The 24,926-nt window shown below is 41.6% G+C and overlaps 1 protein-coding gene across 19 annotated transcripts in view; it reads left to right on the top strand.

The window, feature by feature from the left end:
• ARPP21 (cAMP regulated phosphoprotein 21) overlaps positions 1 to 24,926 on the top strand; it is a 204,378-nt gene that overhangs the window by 121,777 nt on the left and 57,675 nt on the right. For 10 of the 19 annotated variants that reach the window (XM_074841812.1, XM_074841774.1, XM_074841794.1 and 7 more), the window contains exons 10-14: positions 1,940 to 2,048; positions 3,857 to 3,958; positions 10,432 to 10,469; positions 12,536 to 12,595; positions 15,134 to 15,366. In XM_074841812.1, the coding sequence (XP_074697913.1) occupies positions 1,940 to 2,048; positions 3,857 to 3,958; positions 10,432 to 10,469; positions 12,536 to 12,595; positions 15,134 to 15,366 (542 nt within the window). The remainder of the gene's footprint in view (positions 1 to 1,939; positions 2,049 to 3,856; positions 3,959 to 10,431; positions 10,470 to 12,535; positions 12,596 to 15,133; positions 15,367 to 24,926) is intronic. The other 9 variants (XM_074841907.1, XM_074841847.1, XM_074841864.1 and 6 more) reach the window with 8 other exon arrangements.

Below are 24,926 nucleotides of genomic sequence, written 5' to 3'. Positions count from 1 at the left end.
TTATTAGATGCTCAGCAGATAGTTTACAACTATATATTTTACATTGATAGTACAACTGCAGAAATTTTGTTTGTGCTTTAGGATGTAAAACCAGAAAAATAACATTCCTCAGCTGGTTCTGTCAAAGCAGAATATTTGAGGGGAATGAATCCTCATTTCTGGCTGTGCAGGCACAGTGCTCATTAATGGGAGCAAAGGCAGAACAACCCACCCAGCAACCCATTAACGGGGCTTTGTATCCTTTCTGTTTATAAGGAGACATCACTAATGACCCATTAGGTTAGAAAACTATGCAGAGAGCCATGCTCCTCTGGGCTTTCCCAAAAGGAGGCTAGTAGGGCATCCGGAGAGTCTGTTGACTTTCATGCATTGGGCCCTTTATCTGTTAGTGCTAGCATCTATGGATGATGGGCAAAGGTTTCTTGAATTCTCAGAATTTGTGGAAATCAGGCCAGTATGTTTTGGCACTTTGTCACAAAACTGCAGATTGTGAGCAGAAGCGGGAGTCCTTCAAATTAATACAGAGAGAGAGGCAGGAGATCTGCTGTCTCTTAATATTGTCTTCCTAACAGTTCATGACAAATGTTTCCTGCACATTGACAGTGAATTGTAATGCACTGTAATTATGGCATGAATATGTGCAGTATTTTGATTTGAAATCCATTGCTAATTATTTAAGTGCAAATCGGAATGCTCTAACAACAAAATGGTGGCTGATTTACGCATCTGGATTAGTTTTCTATTCTGAAATAAGATGAAGCTGAGGTTTTTATTTTAAAGTTTGTGTAGGACTTCTGTTTCCAAAGTCACTGACTTCTGTAAATTCTACCTTTGATTTCTTCAGAATTGGTCCATTAATATCAGTGGAAGCTTTGTGTTTTGTTTATGTAAGCCTCTAGACATGAGCATCTCCTACCAGTACTGCTGTTAGCGGCTCCTTCAGCACAAGAGTGTAAAGTTTGTATCAGGTTTTCCCTGATAGAAACCTCACAGCATGACACAGCACATTACTGCTTTTAGAAAAAAGCTTGTGCGTTAGCAGCCCTTCAGTTGGTTGATAACAACATATGAATCCCAGCTCAGTTCTTGAGGTCATTGGTTGCCCTATTGACATCAGTGGAGCATAAAACATTAGGGGCTTGGGTCTAGGAGTGGTACAGGCTGAAGTGTAATTTATTGACAAGGAGTTGGCAGTGACCAGCTTGGTGACATGAGATGCCTCTTAAAATTTGCTTTTTGCATAAGGTGAGGTGACATGAGGTGCTGCTTTTTGCACAAGGTGAAAACGTGGAACAGCATCCTACCAGCTGACGAACCTGAAAATGTTGAGCTTTTAACCAGTAGGGTCTGACTTTTAAAAATAAATAAATAAATGTTTGGATGGGTTTAAATCAGTGAACTAATTGATACTCTGTGATTGTTCTGGAGTATTCCCCACTTAATGGTGATGAGATAATATTTTGTTTAAGCCAAAACACCATCAGTCCCTCCCATTTACTGGTTTTGTTTATTAGGAGTGAGGAAACTCTTGTTTTTCAGATTTCTATCAGTTTTTCCTTACTTTTAAAGGTGGATAAGCCTAAGTAAGTAGCAGTGTTGCCAGAGGTCACAGCTACTGAAGGAAGCAAATTAACATACAGTATGTTAATTTGTTTTCCCTGTCCTTCAGTCACAGTGAGGAGAGTCTAAATATTTCAGTGACTGAGACTTTGGATTCCCGCTCCTTGCTGCACAACAACAACAAAAGCTATTTATAGCAATAACAGCTAGCAGCGATACAGCAGCCTCAGACAGCTATAGGCAGCGTCTCACCATGACCAGAAATGTTAACTGCTTTTGCACTGAATGCCTCTGTGAAAACAAAGAGCACTGAGAAATAAAGATCAAAGCAAAACCAAAAGAAAGATTTTTTTATTGCTATGTTTTACTTTGCTGGCAGACCAGAGCAAAGGTTTTCTGAACATTTAAAAGATGAAAAAGGTGAAGAATCCCAGAAGCGATTTATCTTGAAGCGAGATAACTCTAGTATTGATAAAGAAGACAATCAGGTTGGTTCTCGGTTCGAGAGTTGCTGAAATTTGTTCTGTTTTTGAAGGTGGGCTGACTGATGTTATTGTTGTTCTTTTGTTGTTGCTCTCTTCCTCCTCCCCTGCCCTCCTGCCCCCCTCCCCGCCTCCTTTGGCGTACGTACCACCGTGGGTAGCATCGAGCCCTGGCGTGGCCGCTTCAGCCGTGGCAGTGTGTGGGTTTGCATGGGTGGTTTGCTTGGCGCAGGACTTGCTGCATGCCCACGGGAGGGGGAATGCCAGCGGCTCCGGGCTGCGTGGAAGGCTGTGTCAGTCGCATTTCTCAATGTCTCGCCTAACTATGGCAGTTGTTCCGCTCCCTACAGCTTCTTCCTTCCATTGTACTCATTCAGAAATGGATTTCAGTATGAACCGATGATAAACTGATGTAGCCCAGAAAGGAGAGAGGAAATAAAAAACTTTTTAAAAAATTGCCCCAAATAAACATGTGATGGTGAGGCCAGGTTGATTTTTTTTTTTTTCTTTTTAAACCATCCTAAATGAAGTTTTGACCAAAAATAAATCAGTTTCATCTTTCAGTTCCCTCCCTCCTCCTGTGCCCTCACCACCTTTTACTGTCTGTGTAACTTACTTGCTTGTTGTGCATGTACTGTGGCAGACGTTTCCCCCTCTGTGTTGCCTGTGCCATAACACTACCTTACCTCAGGTGAGCCCGATGAGTAGGGGAGCGCCAGGGAAATGTGTGTGTTTGTGCTGCCTTTAAAAGCAGGTGTTGTGCTGTTTCAATCCAGTGCAAACTGTGTATGTGGAATATACTAACAAAAAAAATAATCAAAAAGGGTTCTGACATGAATTGCTTTTATGAGAACATTCTCACAGGTAAGAAGACAGCGTATGCTTTCTTTGCTTAGGTTATATTTGTGGAGGGACCTGCCAATGCGTCTCTCATTGCTACTCTCCTTCATGTTTTCAGTAAAGGACTGATTTTTCCTTTCTTTTTCTCCCTTTTTTTCCTTGACTTTCATTTGTACATAGCAGCCTTGCCAGTTACGCTTCATTCGAGTTGGCTTCGAAAACAAACCCCAAGTGTTTTCAGGGTGTGGGGAACGTGGGGATCAGCCAAAGGAAGGCAGCATGACCAGTCTCACCAGATGCTGGGGTGCAAGGGGAGAAGGAGCGGTACTTGAAACCCAAGTGCCAATGAAGCATTTCTTGTCGGGGGTCCTCCTCTCCTCCCTTCCACAGCACTGCCATTTCCTGCACTGCAGTTTACTGAGAGGCACAAATGGCCCTTCTTTTCCCAGTGAAACTGAAGTCGAGGGTTCCTTATGGCGTGGAAATGGTTAAAACTATCGTGCCGAATATTTGGGACTTTTCCTCCTTGTACACATAGACTTTGGTGGGTTTCTCCTAGGGTTTGCAGTTTAGCTCTTGCAGCCTAGTTTCCCTTCTCTTTCTCAATTTCGTAGGTAGCACAGCACTGCTTGCCCTCCTCCTTCTTGCAGCTGGTAGGACAGTCCAGAAATCTTAGCAGTTGAGAGCAATGGCACTTAGGCTTGGGGTGAGAACACCCAGTTTTAGGATGGCGGGTCCACAGAAGCTGTGCAGAAAGCCTTGTGTTGGCCACCCGTTCTACAAACCCACGTGTAGTATCTAACTGGAAACCCTCGGGTGCCCAGCCTCGCAGGGCGCTTCGTGCAGGAACGACAGCTATCGTTTTCATGCTTCATTTGTTTAAGTGAACTTTTATTATTCTCAGCTGACAGTTACTTAACGGCAGTTTTTAACAGCTCAACTTATATAACCCTCCTGGTTTTCTTTCTGCTCAGCAAAACAGAATTCTTCCATTTAGAGATGACAGACGAAGTAAATCAATTGAAGAGAGAGAAGAGGAGTATCAGAGAGTGAGGGAGAGAATATTTGCACAAGATGTGAGTAGTTGTTTTAATTGCCTCTTTAGTGCCATACCTTCGCCGGTAGTCAGTCTTGCCCCCCTCCAACACAAACACCACAACTGGACTTCCCCTGTGGAGCTGGAGGCGACAGGGAAGGGCGATTGGCGCAGAGAGTCTGAGAAGAGCTTGAGAGGTGTGGAGGTTGGCTGCTGGAGAAAGAGGTGATGAGAGCTGCAGGAAGAAGGGTAGAGGAGAGATCAGGCCCAGCATGTTGTCTGGGGAGTGCTTAATCCTTTTCCTTTGAATGTTCATGTTCGTGTGGGTCCAGGTTTCCTTCTTTTTTTCTACTCTTTTGCCAACCAAAGAGCAGTGATTTAAATGGACACTCTCAATCATTTCAAATAGCTGTGTTATTTCGTATTTGTTTCAAGCTGAATCAAATTTTGTAACTGCCCTTCTGCAGAGCTTCCTCATGGTTTTGTTTCTTTAGACCAGTGATGCAACACTAAGACAGTAAGAACAAAGAAAAGCCAGAGGTTAAACACGGAGTTGCATGGGTTTTTTTGAAATGACCAATTAAGGAACTGTGTTTCTGCCATCAGAAAGAGTTGGTCACATTGTTGATGATTTTGTTTTGAAAGGAATAAAATGAAATAGGCATTATAATTCCTGCCTTTACCAAAAAATCAGAACTTGCACAACAAGCTACGTTACTAGAGGAAAACGTTTAAATAGGAAGGATCTGTGAGCAATACCTCATGTTCCTGAAAAAGGAGGAAAATCATAATTTGCTATAAAACTGTAGTGAGGGGATCCTAAAAGGGGAAAAAAAGAAAAAAGTCAACGTTTTATTTCTTTATCTCACATCTCAGTGGGAGCTCTGCTGCTTAGGGGAATATGGGAATAAACCCACTTAAAACTGTCACTGAAAATCATATTTGGCAGTGTCCTTTTAAATTAAAACTGTTCATGTGTTGCAGGGCTAGTAGTATTATTTTAGATATCCTTTTATTTTTCTCTGGTTTTGGAGTTGCAAACATGCAAGTTACTCTTCTTTAGCAGAATACATTGTATAGTTTTAAGGTGCGTGTTGTCTCACTTGTGATAAGTTATTTTGCTTTTTAATAAGTAGCTTGCCACATCTAAATGTTTTTAGCCTCGCTTTTTCTTTCTTAACTGAGACAATTCCAGCAAAAGCTGAGGCCCTTTGGTTTACGTTTTGCTTTCAGCATATGGGTCTGATGTAAATACTGTCACAGTATATATGGTAGAGTTACTGAGTCATTTGAGGGCTGCAGAAGCCTCTTTGCAACCTGTTTCCTATATGAAAGTTGCTGTTTCTGGCTTATTACAAAGGAGCTCGTGCAAAACCAAAAAATCCTTGGGTTTTGAAGCAGACTTCAAATGAGGCAAAATGTTGTTTAAAAATACCGTAAGGAAAGTTGTTGCCAAAATAATGCAGTTTCTATCACAAACAGCAGCTAGAAATGCCAGGCTGGGAAATGGAAGTGGCTGGAAGAGCGTGCTGAACCTCGCTCCACAATGCGCTGCTGTTTTTATCTTTAGATACATGAGTTTTAAAGATAGGCAAGCAGTGAGCGTTTTAATTGCCCACATCAGGAGGTGGTTGTGGTTCGTTGGGTTAGCGTCTCCGAGTGGCAAGACCTAAGTAACAGTATGGTTTGTGGCAGACATCTTAAATGGATTGGGAGTGAGCATTTTTAAAGATCAGCAATGTTAGAAATCTCTCCCTCTCTCTCTCATATCCACTCATTTGCTCTCTCTCTCACTGCTATTGCAGGTGTTAGTGAGCATCGTAGCGCAGTGAATTTCAGCAAGCTGTACCGATAATATTAACAGGAATATATGTCTTAGCTGAGCTTTTTTGAGTGGAGCACTCCTCACAGATATGAGGTGTTTTTAGGATGATGTCAGTGGTTGTGGTGGTGGACAATGTAATTTTTTTCAATTTTAGAAAGAGAGCAATGGCTTCCTATTATAGGTAGCCACATACTGCATGTAAGACTTTATAGTTTTAAAGCCCTCTGCAATCATTAATTAATCCAGTTCTCCCCAGGTTTCTCCGAGGTAGGTACCTAAACCTTGTCATCCTGCAAATCACAGATGCAGAGAGACAGGGAGGGATTAATCATGTGGTATTTTTATTATCTCTATACTGTTTACAGTGCTGTAGTCAAGCCTTTATCAGTGCCTTGCTTATAAACCTTAGCAAATGGATTATAGATACTTCACTTCTAATCAAGAGTGTGCATGAAGAGAGCTTGCATGAGAGGTCTCCAAAGGGCAGCCATGAAGGTCAAGAGTACTGCTTTAACTTGTTGCACCTAGCACCCCTCTATAAACATGTTTGAGTTACCCAAAACTCTGTGCATAACATACCAGCCCAAGACTCAGAACTCTGAAAAAAAATTTAGGAGGAAAAGGCAGTCTGGTTATAGGGGCAAAAAATTCTGTGCGTGTTTCAGGTGCTGTGAAAAATATCTTACCCTGGACCCCACATATGAGCCAACAGAAAGCTTTTTTGTCCTTCCTTTGATTTTGCAGCACTCTAGTGTGCCAGATATCTTCGTTTCCAAGTGGGAAGGTTTTAGCAAAAAAAATATGTTCATGAATAATGCCATCATTATGATAGTCCTTATGATGATTAGTCTGATATTAGTCAGTTTAAATTATACTTTCTGGCAAGTTTTCCATCTGCTGTGTTGGCTATCATAAATTTTGACAAGGGGAGCTGGAGGTTTTAATGACTCCTGTCATGTGTAGAGTCATAGCAAATGGCAGGAATTGAGAAGAATGTTAATGTGATATCTTGATAAAAGGACTGCTGAAGAAATAAACAGTTAATAACTCACTGAAATAAGAACTACAAAGTGCACCTCAAACTTTACAGGCTGCTAACAGTAAAACAGCGCTGCATGATCTCTGTTATGCTCAAAGCTGTTTTCAAGGTTAGTTTTTATTTGCAAAGCCTACAACTTTCCTTTTTTAACCATGCTTTCATTGAAAACTTAGTTTTACAACAATTTGTGAATTTTACAGCCAAGTGCGCTGGAGCAGAGTAGTTGGAGTATCTGGGTCTTGTAAAGGAGAAGATTCTTGTCTGAACTTCTTTAGTTGCTTTTAGCAGGTTGAAAAATAATTGTCCAAGAAAGACAAAGAACAATTTAAAAGAATTAAAAAAAAAGTAGATGATGTTCTTTTCCCGTGTGTTAATTCAAATTGTAGATTTAACTGAGAATCCCAAATGTGTGTGTAAATGGTACTCTACGTTTGGCTTTTAAGCATGCAGAAAATTGATTCTAAAGACTAGCAATCAAATTACATGGGGGAAATTTCATTCTTCAAGGTTAATGCAATGTATAACCTCATGAGCCAGAATCACGTAAGGACCATCCATTGTTCATAAATGTATTCTCTAGTAATCATTGTGTATTCACTGAAAAATGTTAGATGTTTTAATACTTACACAAATGCTAGAATTGCCCATGTTACACATGGAACTTATTAGAGGAAATACACCATGCTGCTTATTTTTTGTTAATTGTAATGGCTATTTTTGACTAAGGAGTGTATTCTGAAGAGCCAGATCCTTTAGATAAAATAAATCATGATTCCTCTACTTAAGAAAACACTGAGGTTCTTTATTACTCTCTGATTAAAGACAGTCACGAAAGAAATATATGAAAAGGCAGCTTCAGCCTGTCCTATCCTTCTAGTAGGAAAATATTAGGAAGAGGAGGGTTTAAAATTAATGAAACCAAAACAAAGACATGCTTCGTGTTAGCTACCATAAACCCATAGGTACTAAAACTCCTGTACTGCTGTACAGAGCTTTTGTTTGTGGCTGCAGATCAAGCAATAAGCATTAGTTGGAAGCCTGAGATCTATCATGTCTTGTTAACTGACGTGAAAATGATTACCTGAAGGTATCCACTGCAGGATATTGCTACATGTTAATAGTTATCTATGTTGGCTAATGTAATTAAAAACAAGAGCAACAACCCCCAGCATACCTAGTGCACTGGCAGAGCTGATGCACATTTTCCAGTTGAGACTTTAAAAGGTTCTGCAAAATTGGAAGAGTGAAATACTCATTTCATCAATGACAATTAGTCAAACAGAGCACCCTAATGGAAATCTTGCATGCAGAGGTCTCCAAGGAGGCAAATTTGTAGGTAATCTTACATAACTTTTTTCTTTTTGTAGGTTTGTTGTCAGTGTCTGAGTATACAAGATCCAAGTGTTTTAAGAATGTTTTTGACAACAGCTATGCTGTGTACTTAAGCTTTCCTGGTACTTTAAATTGAGCATTATTGATGCTATAGATCAGGAAAGCGAGTCCTGACCTTGTAGTAGCTAAATTGCAATCCAGAGCTGCTTAGCCATCTGATTTTTAACAGTAAGAAAAACATAATAAAAAAGTGCCTGTCTTCTCTGCCTCTCAGCCTCACACCTGTACTGAAAAACAGTTTCCAGGGATTGTGTGGCCCTGTGCCAGCATCATCAGCCAGGAAGACAAATAGACTTATTACAGACTCTGTCTTTAAGCCTATAATGCAGTTGATAGTGGTTCCCATAAAGACACTGAAAAGGGAGCAGACCTCTACTTGGTTGATAAAATATAAATCCCCGATATTTATTATGCTTTATGCCCCAGTCTTTTTAAAAACTTGAAAAAATAAAATCTAGAAAACATTTCAGACAGGTACCATGCCCCTTTGTTTTTGTAAATTTGCGGGGATGCAGACCAGTACTCTGGTCTAAGCAAAGATTTTTACTCGCTTGTTCTGGAAGAGCAGCTATAACGCTGCTTTGGAAATATGACTGCAGTGAAGTCAACACTCGGATGCCTATCATGAACCTCAAAGTGAAGACACACCCCCACAGTTGAGGTTGTACAAGCCCACGGGGTGATTTCACTATGCTTGTAGGTAGGTAGACTTCGCTGAAGTCTGCACAGCCACATTTGTTATTGAAACCTTGTGAGTAAGGTACACAACATGAGAGAAGAGGCAGTTGTATGAAGGATCCCAGTGGTTTTAGGTGGAACAATTTGTGTCTCCTCTCAACCTGGGGTGAAATCCTAGGTCTGCTGTAGCTGGTGGGCATTTGGTCCCTGGCAATGGAGAACTTGCTCCTGATGATATCCTGCTAAGGAGAGGCACACTTGCCAGTGATGCAGCCCAGAGCCTTGCGTGTTTAGTAGGAGTGCAGGATGAGAGCTTGCCAGGGAAGCCCACAGAGCTGTCAGACGTTCCCTGATGCGGATGCTGGGTGGGTGAGTTACAGCTTTAATGAGAAACCACATTGCCTTCTCGGGGCTAAATTCCCTCCTTGTGTAAACTAATGGGATGGCACTGGCTGCAGTGCCAAGGGAAAACTTTGCCCATGCATCTGCTGGAGCACTGGGAATGAGCAGGGGTTGCTTCTGGTATCGGCCAGTGCTCTTTGAGTAGGTCATTAACTCACCCTTTTCGAAACAGAAACATCCCAAATCTGTGCATATCTCATACCATTAAAATTTGGCACAGCTAATGATGGCATTGCATTATTCTTTGAGCTGAGTCCCATTGTTACAGAAGTAATGGGCATGATCTCTGGTGCCCTCCTCCTTTTGCCTGCCTTTTGTTTAAATTCAGTGCAAGTACTGACTATCCTTTCTTCTGTACCTCATGGAGATATAATCCAGTGACAGCTACGAGGCACTTCGTGTAGTGAACATGAAATAGGAGGGAAACGAAAAAATCAAAGAGGGAGAATTATTCATGGGAAATTGAGCACAGCTTCATTTCTCTGCATAAAAAATTAAGTAATGCCAAAAGAATTATACACTTGCCCATAGGATTTATTTCTTCTGAGTCCTTCACCTTTCTTGGGATCTGAGCCCTCCAGCAGAGAACATTTTTGCAATAAACTATTATTGTTGTTAATATTATTATTAAGATGATTATCATAATTTTATATCTCAGTGCAGGTATGACTGTTTTCTCTCCAACTGTAAAATGTGAAATCACACAGTATTTCTAAGTACTGCAGTATCTTCTCTCCCTTTGAAGAACTTTGTCAATTCTGCATGCTTTCCTCCTGTTTGTCCTTCCTACTCGCAGCTCTGTGCTATTCTGCAATCTTATTTTGAGGTGGTAGGGCAGAGCAGTGGAACCTTATATTATGTAGGAAAAATGTTCTTCCCCTTCGAATTGCCAGTATTTTGCACATACCACCTTCTTCTGATCTCAGGACTGAGAAGTTTCAGTTTGTTTTCAAACTGAGACCCCTTGTTGGCAATGTGTTGTAATGCATGGAATTTATTTTACTGGCCTGACCTTATTCTTGACCTTTTTTCCCTCTTGTCTTCTGCAAATGCAAATGATGCATGAATTGAAATCCCCTTAAGCCTGAACAGGGGAGGTAATTCTAAAATCAAGGAAGGAAATGGAACAGCAGAGCATATCTAGAACGTCTGATACAATGCCTTTTTTATTTTTCAGTCAGTTTGCTCCCAGGAAAACCTTTTTGTGGAAAACAGGTAAAATATAGCTTTTTTTTTTTTTTTTTTTGTGTTAAACTTAGCTGTTTCTCTTATTATTTTGTCTATCTATAGTTCTGTAGTTGTTTATCCTAATGTGAAGACTGTTGAGCAAATTTGTAATCCGTATTATCTGCAGTGTTTCTGTGCTTTAAGAGGGGCTAAAAGAGGTTGCCTTGCGGTGCTGTATCTGAGCAGATAAGGTGTTACTGCTGCTTTCTTAAGACTTTGCATTTCAGTTTAAAAAGCAGATTGTGGGAGGGGGAGCCCACCTAAGGTTTCATTTCAGATGACCAATTTGTCTCTGGAGTGCCTTTAGAATTTAACTTATTGATTTTTAAAAAGCACTCTAGCAGTGGCTGGATGATGGTATTTATGAAACACCACTATTGTTTTTCTGTTGTTTTACCTGCTCTCTTGTGGGGCTGAGCAGCAGCACTGACTTCACTCGTTGCTTGTGAAGGCTCACAAGTCCCCCAGACCAGACCTGCTTTACTGCTGCATTGTAGTAATGAAAAGGTGATAATCTGAGCCAAGTGTTACTTTACATTGCTGTGTGATAGTTCTTATGGATGTTCTTTTTATTATAATAAACCCACTTAAAGCAAAGGGAAGAAGAAACTGTGTTTAAGATCTACAAAATACGAAGTGGTAGCTCCATAGCAGCCATAAATTAGCTTAACCATGTTGAAAATCTTAGAAATTATGTACCCTTATGGCAGATAAGGATTTTAAACAAAATGCTGGGAATTTCACTGGTGAGTGTTTGAGCAGTGCTAGCCCAAGTCTGTCCTGTGCAGGTTTTAAAACTGTTTATCATCCCCTTGGAGAAGGGGAGGTTATCTTTCACAGTATTTCTATCTCTGTCCATACTTTTATCTGTCAGATGCATTTATGGGTAAGGCTGTTCCCATAGAAAATGATTCCACAGCAATGGTACAAACCAGCTTTTCCAATGGACAGTCCTGTAAATGAAATGAGGGAATGCCCTCAGGAGGTAATGGCCACTGTCATTGAACCATCTCATATTCGGAGAGCCAAGGATATTTCCTCAGCTGCTTCTTGTGTATCATGACTATGGAGATATGTTTTATCAAAATAAATCAAAAATTCAATAGAGGAACCCAAAAAGCAAAAGGCAGATGCTCCCATAAACCTACTTCTCCCTCTCTGGAGGGATGGGACAGTAAATGTGACACAGTTGTTCACTTAGGCACTGCGCGGCTGAGGGTAGGGTGGGGACCTTTATGGTATAAACCACAAACGTCATAGCCAGGTTTCCATTGATTTATGCACTTAATCCCACACCTGCGTGCAGGAGAATGCGGCCAGCTCTGGTGTTTGCACATGGTTCGCTTTGCTCGAACCCATGAGCTGGCTGACCAGCTTTCCTGGTGTGAGAATGCATACCCAAGTGGAGACCAAGAAAAGGACAGGTTGGAAATTGGGCTTCTGTTGCTGCCTGCACTGTTGTTGTCAGGAGGGGGACTTCAGCTGCCTTCCTCAGAACACTGCTTTTCCTTTCTGCATGCCTTACAGCCTTTGATCAGGTGAAGCACTTAAACTCATGCTTGGCTCCGTGCACATGAGCAATCTTGCTGATTTGCTGTGTTGAAAGTTAGGTATATGTTTAAGTGCTTTGCCTTTCTTTTTCATCAGAGAACCTGAGAATCTCTCTGAGCTGCAGAGATTTCCAAGCAACTTATCAAGTGCTTAAAATTATATATGCAGTATTTTGCTGGCTTGCGTTTTTTATGTTCTTATTGGGTGATATTTTTATGAATTTTCTTTTGGATGTAGATGTATGGTTCCTTGGGTTCTGAGAATTACCTTGCTCGGTAACAGGAAATGTTAAATGGACCTCAGCCTCCCAGGCTGACATTTCTTATGTTCAGTTGACTGTGCACAATTATGGGAGAGGGAGGGAGGGCAATTTTAGCTTTGTTTTTTTAAACTGTGAATCTAGCGAAGTTGCAAAATGTTGCTACAAATTAAACATAGCTTTACAGATCAGATAAATTTGAATTACCATGTCTGTTACCATAATCTTTCTTTTCATTTTTCAGTAGGCTGTTGGAAGACAGTAGTACATGCAATGATACCCATAAGAAAAGACAGCTGTTTAGGTTTGTATGAGTTTATTTAATATTCATTTCCCAGTAACTCTCACTTGTGATTCTATCTGTATCTTCACCAAGGGAGACCTTGGCGGGTGTGCGTATGTCATTTTTCTGGTTGGAAAGGAGCATGGAGAACAGAGTTCTTGCCCTGCTCATCCCACACTCTCTGAATGAGGAGGTCACAGTGGGACCCTTTCCTTCAGTTTTACAGAGCATTGGCTCAGGAACGATATGAGATTTTTCAGCTGCTCAGAATGCCACAATTTGGGGGTGGCTGACTGGTGGAAGTTCATTTTACTCTAGTATATACGACAGGCACGTTTCACAGACTGGTGCCCAGACTGACCTTTTTTCCTTTTGTTGGTTTATTAAAAGCTGAAGTAAAAGTACAATGAGGTGAAACTGATTGAAGTTCCCTTATCTAAAGCAGCAATGTTTTGAAACTTTTTCTCTGTGAACTTTGTCTTCTAAACTCCAATTCCTTCTGCCCCGAGAACATTCAGATGTATCCTGTATCCCAGATCATGTCCCAAGCCACAGGGAATCAGTAGGAATCAGTCCATATTTTCATGGAGAACTTCTATCAGCTGACACACTGGATCAGCTGAAGACCCAACCTGGTGGCGACAGTGGTCCTCTGAGAGGCTTAGAAAGGCTCTCTTCCCACATCGTGAGCTCCCATGGGTTCAGTTCAAATCAACCAGGGTTGAGCATTACAAGCTTCTTTTAAAGTCAGTCAGCTGCCACAACTCTTAAGCAGAGTGGGCAGAAGTAATGGGTGCTTTCAGAAGCAGTAAGGTACGTGGATAGCTAGGCAGAAGTAGGGTGATCACTAGCTGTCCGTATGGATTGGGGTTTGTATATGTAACAGCAATAGTTTGTGTCACTTCAAACCTATACCATCTGTATTATATAATTTTTCCCTATGAGGAGAAAAGGATGCAGGATTTGATGTGTGGTTGCTGACTCTGCATGTCAGCACAGCAGCCACGGAGATGGTGAGGCTGCACCAGATAAGGAGCAGGGCTGGAGCATCTGGAGCTGTGTCCCGTGGCCACAGACAGCAGGCAGAAAAACTTTTCTCCATGCTTTGGGTTAGCCTTCATGATCTGAGAGTCTGGGATTGGGCATGCAGGAGTAAGGAGGCATTTTACACACAGACACTCTTAATATCGTTTGGGGAATAAAAAGGAATTTTTTGTAACTCAAACCCCCAGATAATGGATGCAAAAGCACTGTATTTCTCTCCTTCTTTTCCACTAGAATATAAGAGAATTTTAATTTCTAAGCACAAGAATGCATGAGTCTGTAAATAATATACTTTGTTTTTTTTTCTTTCCAATTAAATCTTGAGGATAATTGCTTTTAAAAATCTTTTTCCTTTTTTTATGTTGTTTCTTCTGTGCTGTTTCTCTTCATGCTTTCCTACTCTCTGGGTCTAACAAAGGTCAACAGGTTAATACTGCTGATCACATCTGTGAGAGGCTCTCATCACAGGCAAGGAACGCACCAGCCTGATCCTGTCTTTGAGATGCTGCTCCTTCACATCCTGAGTGACACAGCTTGGCAGGTTCTTTAAATAAAAAGCAGGAGCTATGTTCACAAGGAGAAAGGGGACCAAAAAAAAAAAGATACAGTCCCATCCTTTTGATTTGTAGAAACAGTTTTGAGCCTGCAAGGTGTTATACTGTAAAATAAGACAGAGGGGTGGAAAATGTCTTCTAAAAGCTTTCCAAAAGCCACTGTTATTAGCATCAGTTGGGATAACAGTTGTGATGCACTAAACTGTGGTAGACATGCTGGTTTGTCATTTTAGTGCCACATTGTAAGCAGTTTACCTTAAATAAGCCAAATTTTCCTCCAAATTCTGCTCACAGTTTACTGTGGTGTTACAGTACACCGGGTGCTCTGCAGCTGTTCAAGGACAGTCTCAACCTAGAGATTTTTTTGCAATTACTGTATGCAGAGGGGAAAAAAAAAGCACCCAACTGGGGGGTCTCTAAGTGGAGCATTAGCACTGAAGAGTTTGGGGTCACACTGGGAGGACACATGTTTAGGGAAAGATTCTGGATAACTTTACAGAGCAGATGATGAGTGGTGACAAGGTGCAGTAGAAATAAGGAGGACGGATATTAAGACAAAGGTAGAGGGCAAGTGAAGTTAGTGAGAAAAACATTACAGGTGATGGACAGCAAAGGGAAAAGTAGCAAAGGGTTGGCTGAGGGAAGAGACCGATCAAAAAGCAACAGCAATGCTACATAAGTGCTGCATAATATTGGTACGTCAGCTTTGTCCAGTGAAATGCTCTTAGGATATATACGAAAGGGGAGCAGTGGTCAGTGCTGTGAATGTAAAAGGGTATAGCAGTGTTTACTTGCTGCAGGCAGACGAGTATGGAGGTCAAATTCCCTGTTTCAGACATGCTTTCATAAATGCAAAGTATTTAATTTTCCTTTATTAGGCTTGCTGCAGGGTACCCAAAGACAGACCCTGCCCTGACATGGGTTTGTTTGTGTTTAAATCTTTGTTTCCTGATGTCCATAGGGGTAACAGAGACAGCGTGGGGAAGGCATCTGGCAGTCGACAGAGCAGTACGGAGAACGAATTGAAATGGACAGACCACCAGAGGCCGTGGAGCAGCACAGACTCGGACAGCTCAAATCGAAATTTGAAGCCAGCCATAACTAAGACAGCCAGTTTTGGTGGGATAACTGTCTTGACAAGAGGAGATAGCTCGTCAAGTAACAGAAGTACCGGCAAACTGTCTAAAACAGGTAGCTAGTACTGTATTGGGTTCACAGTACTTCTTGATGTGTGGTGATAAATGGCTGTACTGGTACTTGCCTGAGCATGGTATATCACAGAACGGTTTGGGCTGGAAGGGACCTTCAGAGATCATCTAGTCCAACCCTATGGTTCACTAGATGGTGAATTACATGAACAGCTGTATTTCCGGTGCATAGCAGATGCGTATGTCCATCTGAGTATGCTAGTATCTGGGTACCTGGTATTGAGTTTTTCAGAATCAAGAAAGAAAACGTGATGCCTGAGATTACAAATCATAGGTGAGGTAGGCTCTTCCTGGAGTAGAGTGTGTGCACGTCCTATTTGAACACTGTCTGCCATGTAGCCTGAAAAGGTGGTACTCCTTTCAGACAAAACACAGATTTTACATTTTTATTAAAATTACTCTTCTTGAATGGCAAAGAATTAAATGTCATACATCTGATGAGAAATCCAAGAACACTTTGTTGTCATTGCTAAATGCAGACCATCTATGTCTTCAAGATACAGCCTCTCCTTTGCTGCTGGCTACGAGGCAGTGTGCTGTGGTGGAAGCAGGCAGAAGCACTGGATTCACAGATGTCCCGCAATCTCTCCATTTTCTTGTTTAGTTCCCATTAAATGAAAGCACCATTTTAAGAGACACGAACCTGGTGGGAATTCTGCATTTATTTGCATTAACTTCATGGGTACATTAACATATGAGTGAGTCATAGGGTCTGGATCTAAGTAATTTCAAACCATGCCATTAAGCTACTTTATTATATTTTTGTGTAAAAGTGCATGATAAATAATGAGCCCATCAGATGATTCCATCACTTTGGTTCATTTGATAAATATAGTACAGGACAAGTGGTAATCAATACTTAGCACTTAGTGCTCTTTCAGCTTGAGAGTGTTTTATGGATGGTACTTAATTTAAACTCAGTTTATCAAACCTGCGTTGGTCAGATTTCACTCCTATTCTTAAAACTGTACAGTAGCCTTTGCTGTGATTGAGGGTGCTGGGGAATGGAGTTTTCAGAATAAATCGAGAAAACATTTGACTCGGTAACTACATTCTGAACCTCTGGATCTTGAACATAGTTTAGGAATTTATAGAATCATAAAATCATTTAAGTTGGAAAAGACCTTTAAAGATCATCAAGTCCAACCATTAACCTGGCACTGCTAAATCCACCACTAAACCATGTCCCTAAGCACCACATCTACACATCTTTTAAATACCTGCAGGGATGGTGACTCCACCACTTCCCTGGGCAGCCTGTTCCAGTGCTTAACAGCCTTTTGTGAAGAAACTTTGCCTACTATCCAATCTATACCTTCCCTGGTGCAACTTGAGACTGATACCCACCTTGCTACAAGCTCCTTTCAGGCAGTTGGAGAAAGGAGTAAGGTCTCCCCTCAGCCTCCTTCTCTTCAGGATAAAAAACCCCAGTTCCCTCAGCCACTCCTTGCAGGACTTGTTCTCTAGGCCCTTCACCAGCTTCATTGCTCTTCTGGACATGCTCCAGCTCTTCAGTGTCTTTCTCGTAGTGAGGGGCCCAAAACTGAACACAGTATTCAAGGTGTGGTCCCACCAGTGCTGAGTACAGGGGAACAATCACTGCCCTAGTCCTGCTGGCCACACTGTTTCCGATACAAGCCAGGATACCATTGGCCTTCTTGGCCACCTGGGCACACTGCTGGCTCATATTCAGCCGGCTGTCAACCAACACCCCCAGGGCCTTTTCTGCTGGGCAGCTCTCCGGCCACTCTGCCCCAAGCCTGTAGCGTTGTGTGGGGTTGTTGTGACCCAAGTGCAGGACCCGGCACTTGTCATTGTTGAACCTCATACAGTTGGCCTTGGCCCATCGATCCAGCCTGTCCAGATCCCTCTGTAGAGCCTTCCTACCCTCAAGTGGATCAACACTCCCACCCAACTTGGCGTCATCTGCAAACTTACTGAGGGTGCACTCAATCCCTTCATCCAGATCACTGATACAGATATTAAACCAAACTGGCCCCAGTACTGAGCCCTGGGCAACACCGCTTGTGACCAGCACCAACTGGATTTAACTCCATTCACCACAACTCTTTGGGCCCGGCCATCCAGCTCCATCCAGTTTTTTATGCAGTGAAGGGTACACCTGTCCAAGCCATGAGCAGCCAGTTTCTCCAGGAGAATGCTGTGGAAAATGGTGTCAAAGGCTTTACTAAAGTCCAGGTAAACAACATCCACATCCACTAAGTGGGTCACCTTGTCATAGCAGGAGATCAGGTTAGTCAAGCAGGACCTGCCTTTCATAAACCCATGCTGACTGGGCCTGATCACCTGGTTGTCCTGTACGTGCCACATGATGGCACTCAACATGATCTGCTCCATAACCTTCTCTGGCACCAAGGTCAGACTGATAGGCCTGTAGTTCTCCAGATCCTCCTTCCAGCCCTTCTTGTAGATGGGCATCACATTAGCTAACCTCCAGCCAACTGGAACCTGCTGATAAATGTTTGAAAGTGACTTGGTGAGCACTTCTGCCAGCTCCTTCAGTACCCTTGGGTGGATCCCATCCGAGCCCATAGACTTATGTATGTTTAAGTGGTGTAACAGGTTGCTAACCATTTCCTCTTGGATTATGGGGTCTTCATTCTGCTCCCCGTCCCTGTCTTCCATCTCAGGGGACTGGTATCCAGAGCCCAACTGGTCTTACTATTAAGACTGAGGCAAAGAAGGCATTAAGCACCTCAGCCTTTTCCTCATTCTTTGTCACTATGTTTCCTCCTGCATCCAACAAAGGATGGAGATTCTCCTTAGACCTCCTTTTGTTGCTAATGCATTTTTAGAAACATTTTTTTATTGTCTTTTATGTCAGTAGCCGGATTAATTTCTAGTTGGGCTTTGGCCCTTCTAATTTTCTCTCTGGATAACCTCATGACATCTCTGTAGTCCTCCTGAATTGCCTGCCCCTTCTTCCAAAGGTTATAAACTCTCCTTTTGTTCCTGAATCCAGACAAAGGTCTCTGTTCAGCCAGGCTGGCCGCCTTTGTCGCTGGCTCATCTTTTAGCACATGGAAACAGCCTGCTCCTGTGCCTTTAAGATTTCCTTCTTGAAGAATATCCAGCCTTCATGGACTCTTTTGCCCCTCAGGACTGCCTCACAAGGGATTCTGTCAACCAGGCTCCTAAACAGGCCAAAGTCTGCCCTCTAGAAGGCCAAGGTGGCAGTTCTGCTAACCTCCCTCCTTACTTCTCCAAGAATCAAAAACTCTTACCATTTTGTGATCATAGTGCCCAAGATGGCCTGCAACCATCACATCACCCACAAGTCCTTCTCTGTTCACGAACAACAGGTCCAGTGGGGTGCTTTCCCTAGTTGGCTCCCTCACCAGCTGTGTCAGGAAGCTATCTTCCACACACTCCAGGAACCTCCTCTCTGCTATATTGTCTTTTCAGCAGACTGGTAAGTTGAAGTCCCCCACGAGAACAAGGGCTAGTGATTGAGAGACTTCTCCCAGCTGCTTATAGAACATTTCATCTGCCTCTTCATCCTGGGTGGGTGGTCCATAACAGACTCCCACCATGATATCTGCTTTCTTGGCCTTCCCCCTGATTCTTACCCATAAACCTTCAACCCTATTGTTACCATTATCAAGCTCTAGACAGGCAAAACACTCCCTAACATACAGGGCTAGCCCATTGCCTCTCCTTCCTTGCCCATCCCTTCTGAAGGGTTTATAGATATCCATTGCAGCACTCCAGTTATGTGAGTCATCCCACCACGTTTCTGTGATACTACAACATAGTTTTCTAGTTGCACAATGTTTTCCAGCTCATGTTTGTTGCCCATGCTGTGTGTATTGATGTAGATACTCTTCAGTTGGGCTATTGGTCCCACCACCATTTTGGGGGGAGAAGCCCTAATTCCTGCGTGACCATTCTCAGGCAATTCCATGGTTTCTAACACATCTATAACCCCTGTGTCTTTGCTGCTGCGTGGATCTCCATCCCCTACCTCCTTTGAGATGGCAGACCAAAAGACCTTATTAGAACACCGTCCCTCAAATATTGGCATGCCGCTCCCAGGCTTATCTCTAGTGAGCCTGGTTTTATCCCTTTCCCCCTTCAAATCTAGTTAGAGCTCTTTCAGTGACCCCTGCTAACTCCTGTGCAAAGATCCTTTTCCCCCTTTGTGACAGGTGTACCCAGTCTGTTGCCAGCAGGCCTGGTGTCATGTAGACTGACCCATGATCAAAAAACTCGAAATTCTGCTGATGACACCAGGATCAGAGCCAGGTATTGATCTGCTGGCTCTTCCTGTTTCTTCCCTTATCATTCCCTGCAAATGGAAGGGTAGAGGAGAACACTACTTCTGCTCCTGATCCCTTAACCAGTCATCCCAAGGCCCTGAAGTGTCTCTTGATTGCCATCAGACTTCTTGTTGCAACTTCACTTCTGCCTGCCTGAAAAATCAATAATGGATAGTAAACTGAGGGCTGTACTAGGGTAGGAAATTTTCTCTTCACACCTTTAACCCAGGCCCCAGGGAAGCAGCAGATTTCCCTAAGAAATGGGTCTGGTCTGTATATTGGGCCTTCTGTTCCCTTCAGAAGGGAGTCTCCTGTGACAATGACCCGTCTTTTCTTCTTTATGGGCGCAGTTTTGGTACAGGGCATAGGCCAACTTGACCTCAGCAAGACCCTCCAAGCTAGAGGAACCATCGTCCTCGTTATTACTTGGTTCCACTTGAAGAGCCTTGTAACCGTTATGCAAGGGCAGCCAGGAAGGTGGGGCAGCCACAGAGGAGACGCGCCTGCTGCACCGGGCAGGAACTTGTTGCCATTTCCCCCTGTCCCTTAAGTAGCTGTGTTCAGCCAGGTGAAGAGAGGACTGGGAATCCTCATATCATGCGCCCTGTCTGCCTGTTGGGCCTGTCCCGTTGCTCCTGGCCCTGCCCAGGTCTCGTCAGCTGCTGTCGTGCAGGCTCCTGGTGGTGCTCTCTGCTCCCCTGAGGTTCCTCCGGTTTTAGATCCCTGCTCTGTGCATTTGTTACATTTCACAGCTGTAAAGGAACCTGGCCGGTTGGAAAGCTCCTCTTTCAAACACTGATGGTCATAAATCTGCTGGAAGTTTTTGGAAATTCCTCCCTCTTCTTCTTAATGCTTCTATTTTGTGTTTCTTTTGAGACCCTAGACAAATATTGGGTTTATTATCTTCAGATTCTTAGAATATCTCGAAGTTGGAAGGGACCCATAACGATCCCTTGCTAAGATAAGATTCTCCTTCAGTTTTACTCTATCCTTATGTATGTGAAAACCTATGGAATTAAGACATGAATTTGACTTTGAAACTTAGTGGAGTATAGTTGTTTACCTCTGGCTTGTTCCTGAGCACGAGTGTATACAACATAGCAAAACCAGTGTGTATGTAGTTTAGAAACTACACCCTCCTGTATTTCTTGTGTAAAGGCTGAATAGGCTATACAGTGGGGCCTGAAGTATTTACCTCCAGATTTCTTTGCCTCCCATGAATCTTTCCATTGCATCAGAACTCAATTTGATGTGTATGAATTGGGGAGGAGGCACAGGTTCCTGGTATACTTTTTTCATATCATTTACTTTCAGTAGAGTGAAGGTAAATGTATTTCTCTGCAGCCTTGTATTGCAGAAGTGCAGAGCATTTAAAATGCTGTTAGGGAAATCCAGTTTGGAGGGTTGAGACACCCAAGTGCAAAAGAGTAATACTTTCAAGTAGCCGTTTTAGTGTTAAAATCAAGCATATTAAAGGGTGCACTCAGAAAATGTGTTAAAGGAGCATGCCAATACTTGTAAATGCATCTGCACTCCGTATGCACCAAAGCCAAAATTGCTTTCAAATGAAAGCTCTTATAATACATTTTTAAAACATCATTGATATTAAAATTCCATGTTCTTTGCAGAGCAATTACATATTGTAAGTGCTTTGACCTTTTTTAAGCGAAGTGTTTAAATCTAAAAGCTAGTTGAGGCACAGAAAGAGTAAAAAAGAAACAAAATAAAAGAAAGGGGTGGGGAAAAAGAGCAAGGCTGTATGTCAAAACAAACTTACACCTTCAAAGCCAGGACGCAAAGTCAAACTATCAGTCAGCCTGAGGAAAGTCATAGGAAATAATATCAGAATCGCTATTTCTATCCTTCTCTCTAAAATGTTATTGAATGGCATTAAAGCAGAAAAGAATGACTGTTCAAAAAATAATGGAAAAATATGTCTTGATAAAGTGTTCTCCCTTCACCAAAAAATGCTGAGTGCATTCATACAGCTGTCAGAGCCCCCACGTGCTTTTTGCATATGTTTTCTAAGGTATATTAGGTGCCAAGCAACACTTCATTGTGTATGTTTTGCATTAGATCTTCATTACTCTGTACTCCGGTCATAGGCAGTGCTGGGTGGTCTGTAGCTCAGTACGCATTTAAAGCTTGATCATGTTTTCATTTTTGGGGACTTCATTTATTTTCTGTTGTCTTTACTACAGTGATTGAAATGGGATTGCAGAGGTATAGCTACAAATGTTAGGCACACTGTCCTGGTAGTGTGGCAGAGCCTGGTAGGCACCAGTTCTGCTCCAGTTCTCCTCTGCAGAAAGTACTAGTCTGTTCTCTGAAGTGCTTTATGATTCACAGAAATAAATTTTTGAAATTTTTGTCTTATAGTGTATATGAAGTCAGTCTGAAGTCATTAGTTGGTCAAAATGTTCTTCATTGGCTGAATTATGGAAAATGTTTATGACCATTTTAAATGTGAAAATTATTCTACGTATATGACAGTCATCCAGAAGCATTGTCAAACACCCTTCTTGAGCATGGGAATATTAAAACTTTCAGGATTTTCACAGATGGCTCACAGCTGCCTTTGAGGGTATATACAGTGATGCAATATTAGCATTGTAGCCTTTCTGGATCACTTTTAATATTGTCACCAAAATGAAATGTTCTGCCCTTAACCTTAACTTCTGATAAATCAGTAATTAATGGTACACAGCAGACAAACAGAAAGTGAAGTACAGGAAGGTGTTAGCCTCCCCTTAGGCAAAGACAGATCATAGAACGTGCTGTTCTCTGCAGTAGAGTCCAAGTAGTGTCAATTAGTCTTAGACTTAATTGCACTCAGCTGCATGGGAATTAGAGTTTAGCAAAGGAATTATGTTACTTCATTCTTGCAAACTTCACAAGAGGGGCTGTTTGAAACCCATTACATGATTATCTTACTGGTTCTGATGGTTATTTTCATGCACCTGTTGATTGGTTAGAAAGCCATGTTCCACTGAAAAGCACAGACTGTATATTGTAAATAAAATTTTCTTCTCTGTTATTCTGAAGTTTAGTAGATGGATTAAGCTATAATTCAATATTGAGTGGGGAGTTAATAACTTAACAAATTGCATTCAGATTGCATTCCTACAACTTAGGACATCATACAAAACGTGGGTGAGTTTAGATTTCCAGTAATATAGTGGAATTGCCAGGGTTGACTAAGCATGTACAGTGGTACGTAAAATAATGTCCCTGTAGGCATCAAAGATGTACCTGTTCAGTCTCTAACAAACCCATGAAGAGAAAATCTAGCTCATCAACTACCATGTTATTTTTGTTGAGACATTACAACAGGTTTTAATATACATTATTAGGAGGGAAAACAAGATGTGTTTCAAAGAAATGTTCTCTGTGTATCTACATATCTATTTAAATAATTGTTGGAAGACTTAAAAGATGTAACTATTGCATCTTTAGCTTCTCTTAAAGCATTTTCCATTCAGTGGAATGCACATTTGTTGGACTGTACTTCTTTTCCCACCATTTACAAAAAGCTGGCTGCATTGGGGTATCAGCTGTGTTGGTACAGATCTGTAGGCATAGTTAACTTCCTTGGCGGGGCTCTAAGTAATTGGAGCCACAGTGTAATCTCTCCTGTTAGGTGTTCATGTCTTTCCCCAACAGGAGTAGCAGATTATACTGCAGGCATTTCAATACGTTAACTTTTTAAATATATATAAAGAATCCTGTAAATTATAATTTCGTCTCTGAGTTTTGGAACTGGATTTCCTTTAATTGGGCATTAGCCTGATGGATCATGTGAGTCCAAGAGAAAGTGTAGGTATGTTGATGTATGGGCGATAAGTCATGAGCCAACTGCTTCCAGTCATACTCTTCCCACCAGTCAACTGTGCTGAAACATTAATCTTATTTTTAGAAGTGTAGCTTGCAGAGAAATAATCGTGTTCACATGAAAAGATACGATTATCATAAAAAACCTACATACATTCTAGTATGCAGAAATGCAAGTGACTTACAAAAGTAGCAAATAAATATTCCTAAGCCAAGAAACTATATCCAGAGGTGATCAGTGCTCTACTGTTCCTGAAAAATTGACCATTTGGAGCAAGAAGTAGGTAGATCTTGAGAGTCCAGTTGATAAGAAAGGAAGAATTTACCTCGGGCTCAGAAGGTTGGGTGAGCAGTGTTCAAAGTCATCAGATACTGAATGCTGACCCAAAGAAAATAGAGCCAGATGTGTTGCATCACTCACTAGCGCTTAGAATATTGGAAAATTAATGGTACCTCCATGCTCTCCCTCTGCAAACCCTCTAAGCTATTAAGCATTTGTGGTGATTCTTCTGTCTCTCTCTTTTACCACTCTTTGAACTGCTATATCTCTCAGACTACTTTAAAAATATATTAATGGAAAGTGACGGAAAAATGAAGGTTATTATTATGTCAGCTGTGAAGCAGCAAGAAAATTATAGAAGAATCTAGAAGTAGCCATCATTACATACTGAAAAAAAGAGGTTAGATTGTGTAATGGGGGCAAAAATCTCATTTAGTCAAAGTTCCTTTCAGAAGTCTTTATCAAGACATCTCTTAATATGAATCCGAATAAAGTCAGATAGTTCTTTTTTTTTTTTTTTTCATTTGCTACAGTACTGAATTCATTATGTGGTCTTTTCTTATTCCAAATTTAGACACCGTGAAAACAGCTAATCAGAGCTACAAAGACAAGATTAATTGGTGTTAATTTCCAAACATTAGTGTTGGAATTTACTTGGCTTAATATGTCTAAACTTAAAATGATAGGAAATATGTTGTAGTCATGGAAAAAAATTAAAATAGGTCATTCTTATACAGGATAAATGGGGACAAAATTGGTTAAGTAGTAATTTATGGGATTTTTTAAAAAATATTCAGAAATTTACTTAAATGGTTTTGTGTTTTATTTGTGTTCTTTCAAAATCAGCAACTTGATGTACTGACATAGGAGAGTAAATCTCAAATCTTTGAAATGTCTGCCTTAAAAGCTGTCACCTTGGCCAATGTGTGGTGATAGCTCCAGAGGTTTTTCCACTGCTTCTGCTTACCATTTGATGAGTACATCTGACTTCATTGCAGTCCTTTGGCTTTTAACAATCCAAAGCTGGTAAAGATCAATCTGTGATTCTGCCATAAAAACAGCTCAAAGGGGGAAAAGAGAAAAACAATTGAATCTCAGAGCTGCAATCTTTTACACTAACGGCATTTCTTCAGGATAGCACAAAAAAGGAGTCTG

Source organism: Strix aluco, chromosome 1, assembly GCF_031877795.1.
Source record: "Strix aluco isolate bStrAlu1 chromosome 1, bStrAlu1.hap1, whole genome shotgun sequence".
NCBI lineage: Eukaryota > Metazoa > Chordata > Aves > Strigiformes > Strigidae > Strix > Strix aluco.
Note: the sequence above shows the minus strand (reverse complement) of the source record. Positions and strands in the feature narration are given on the sequence as shown.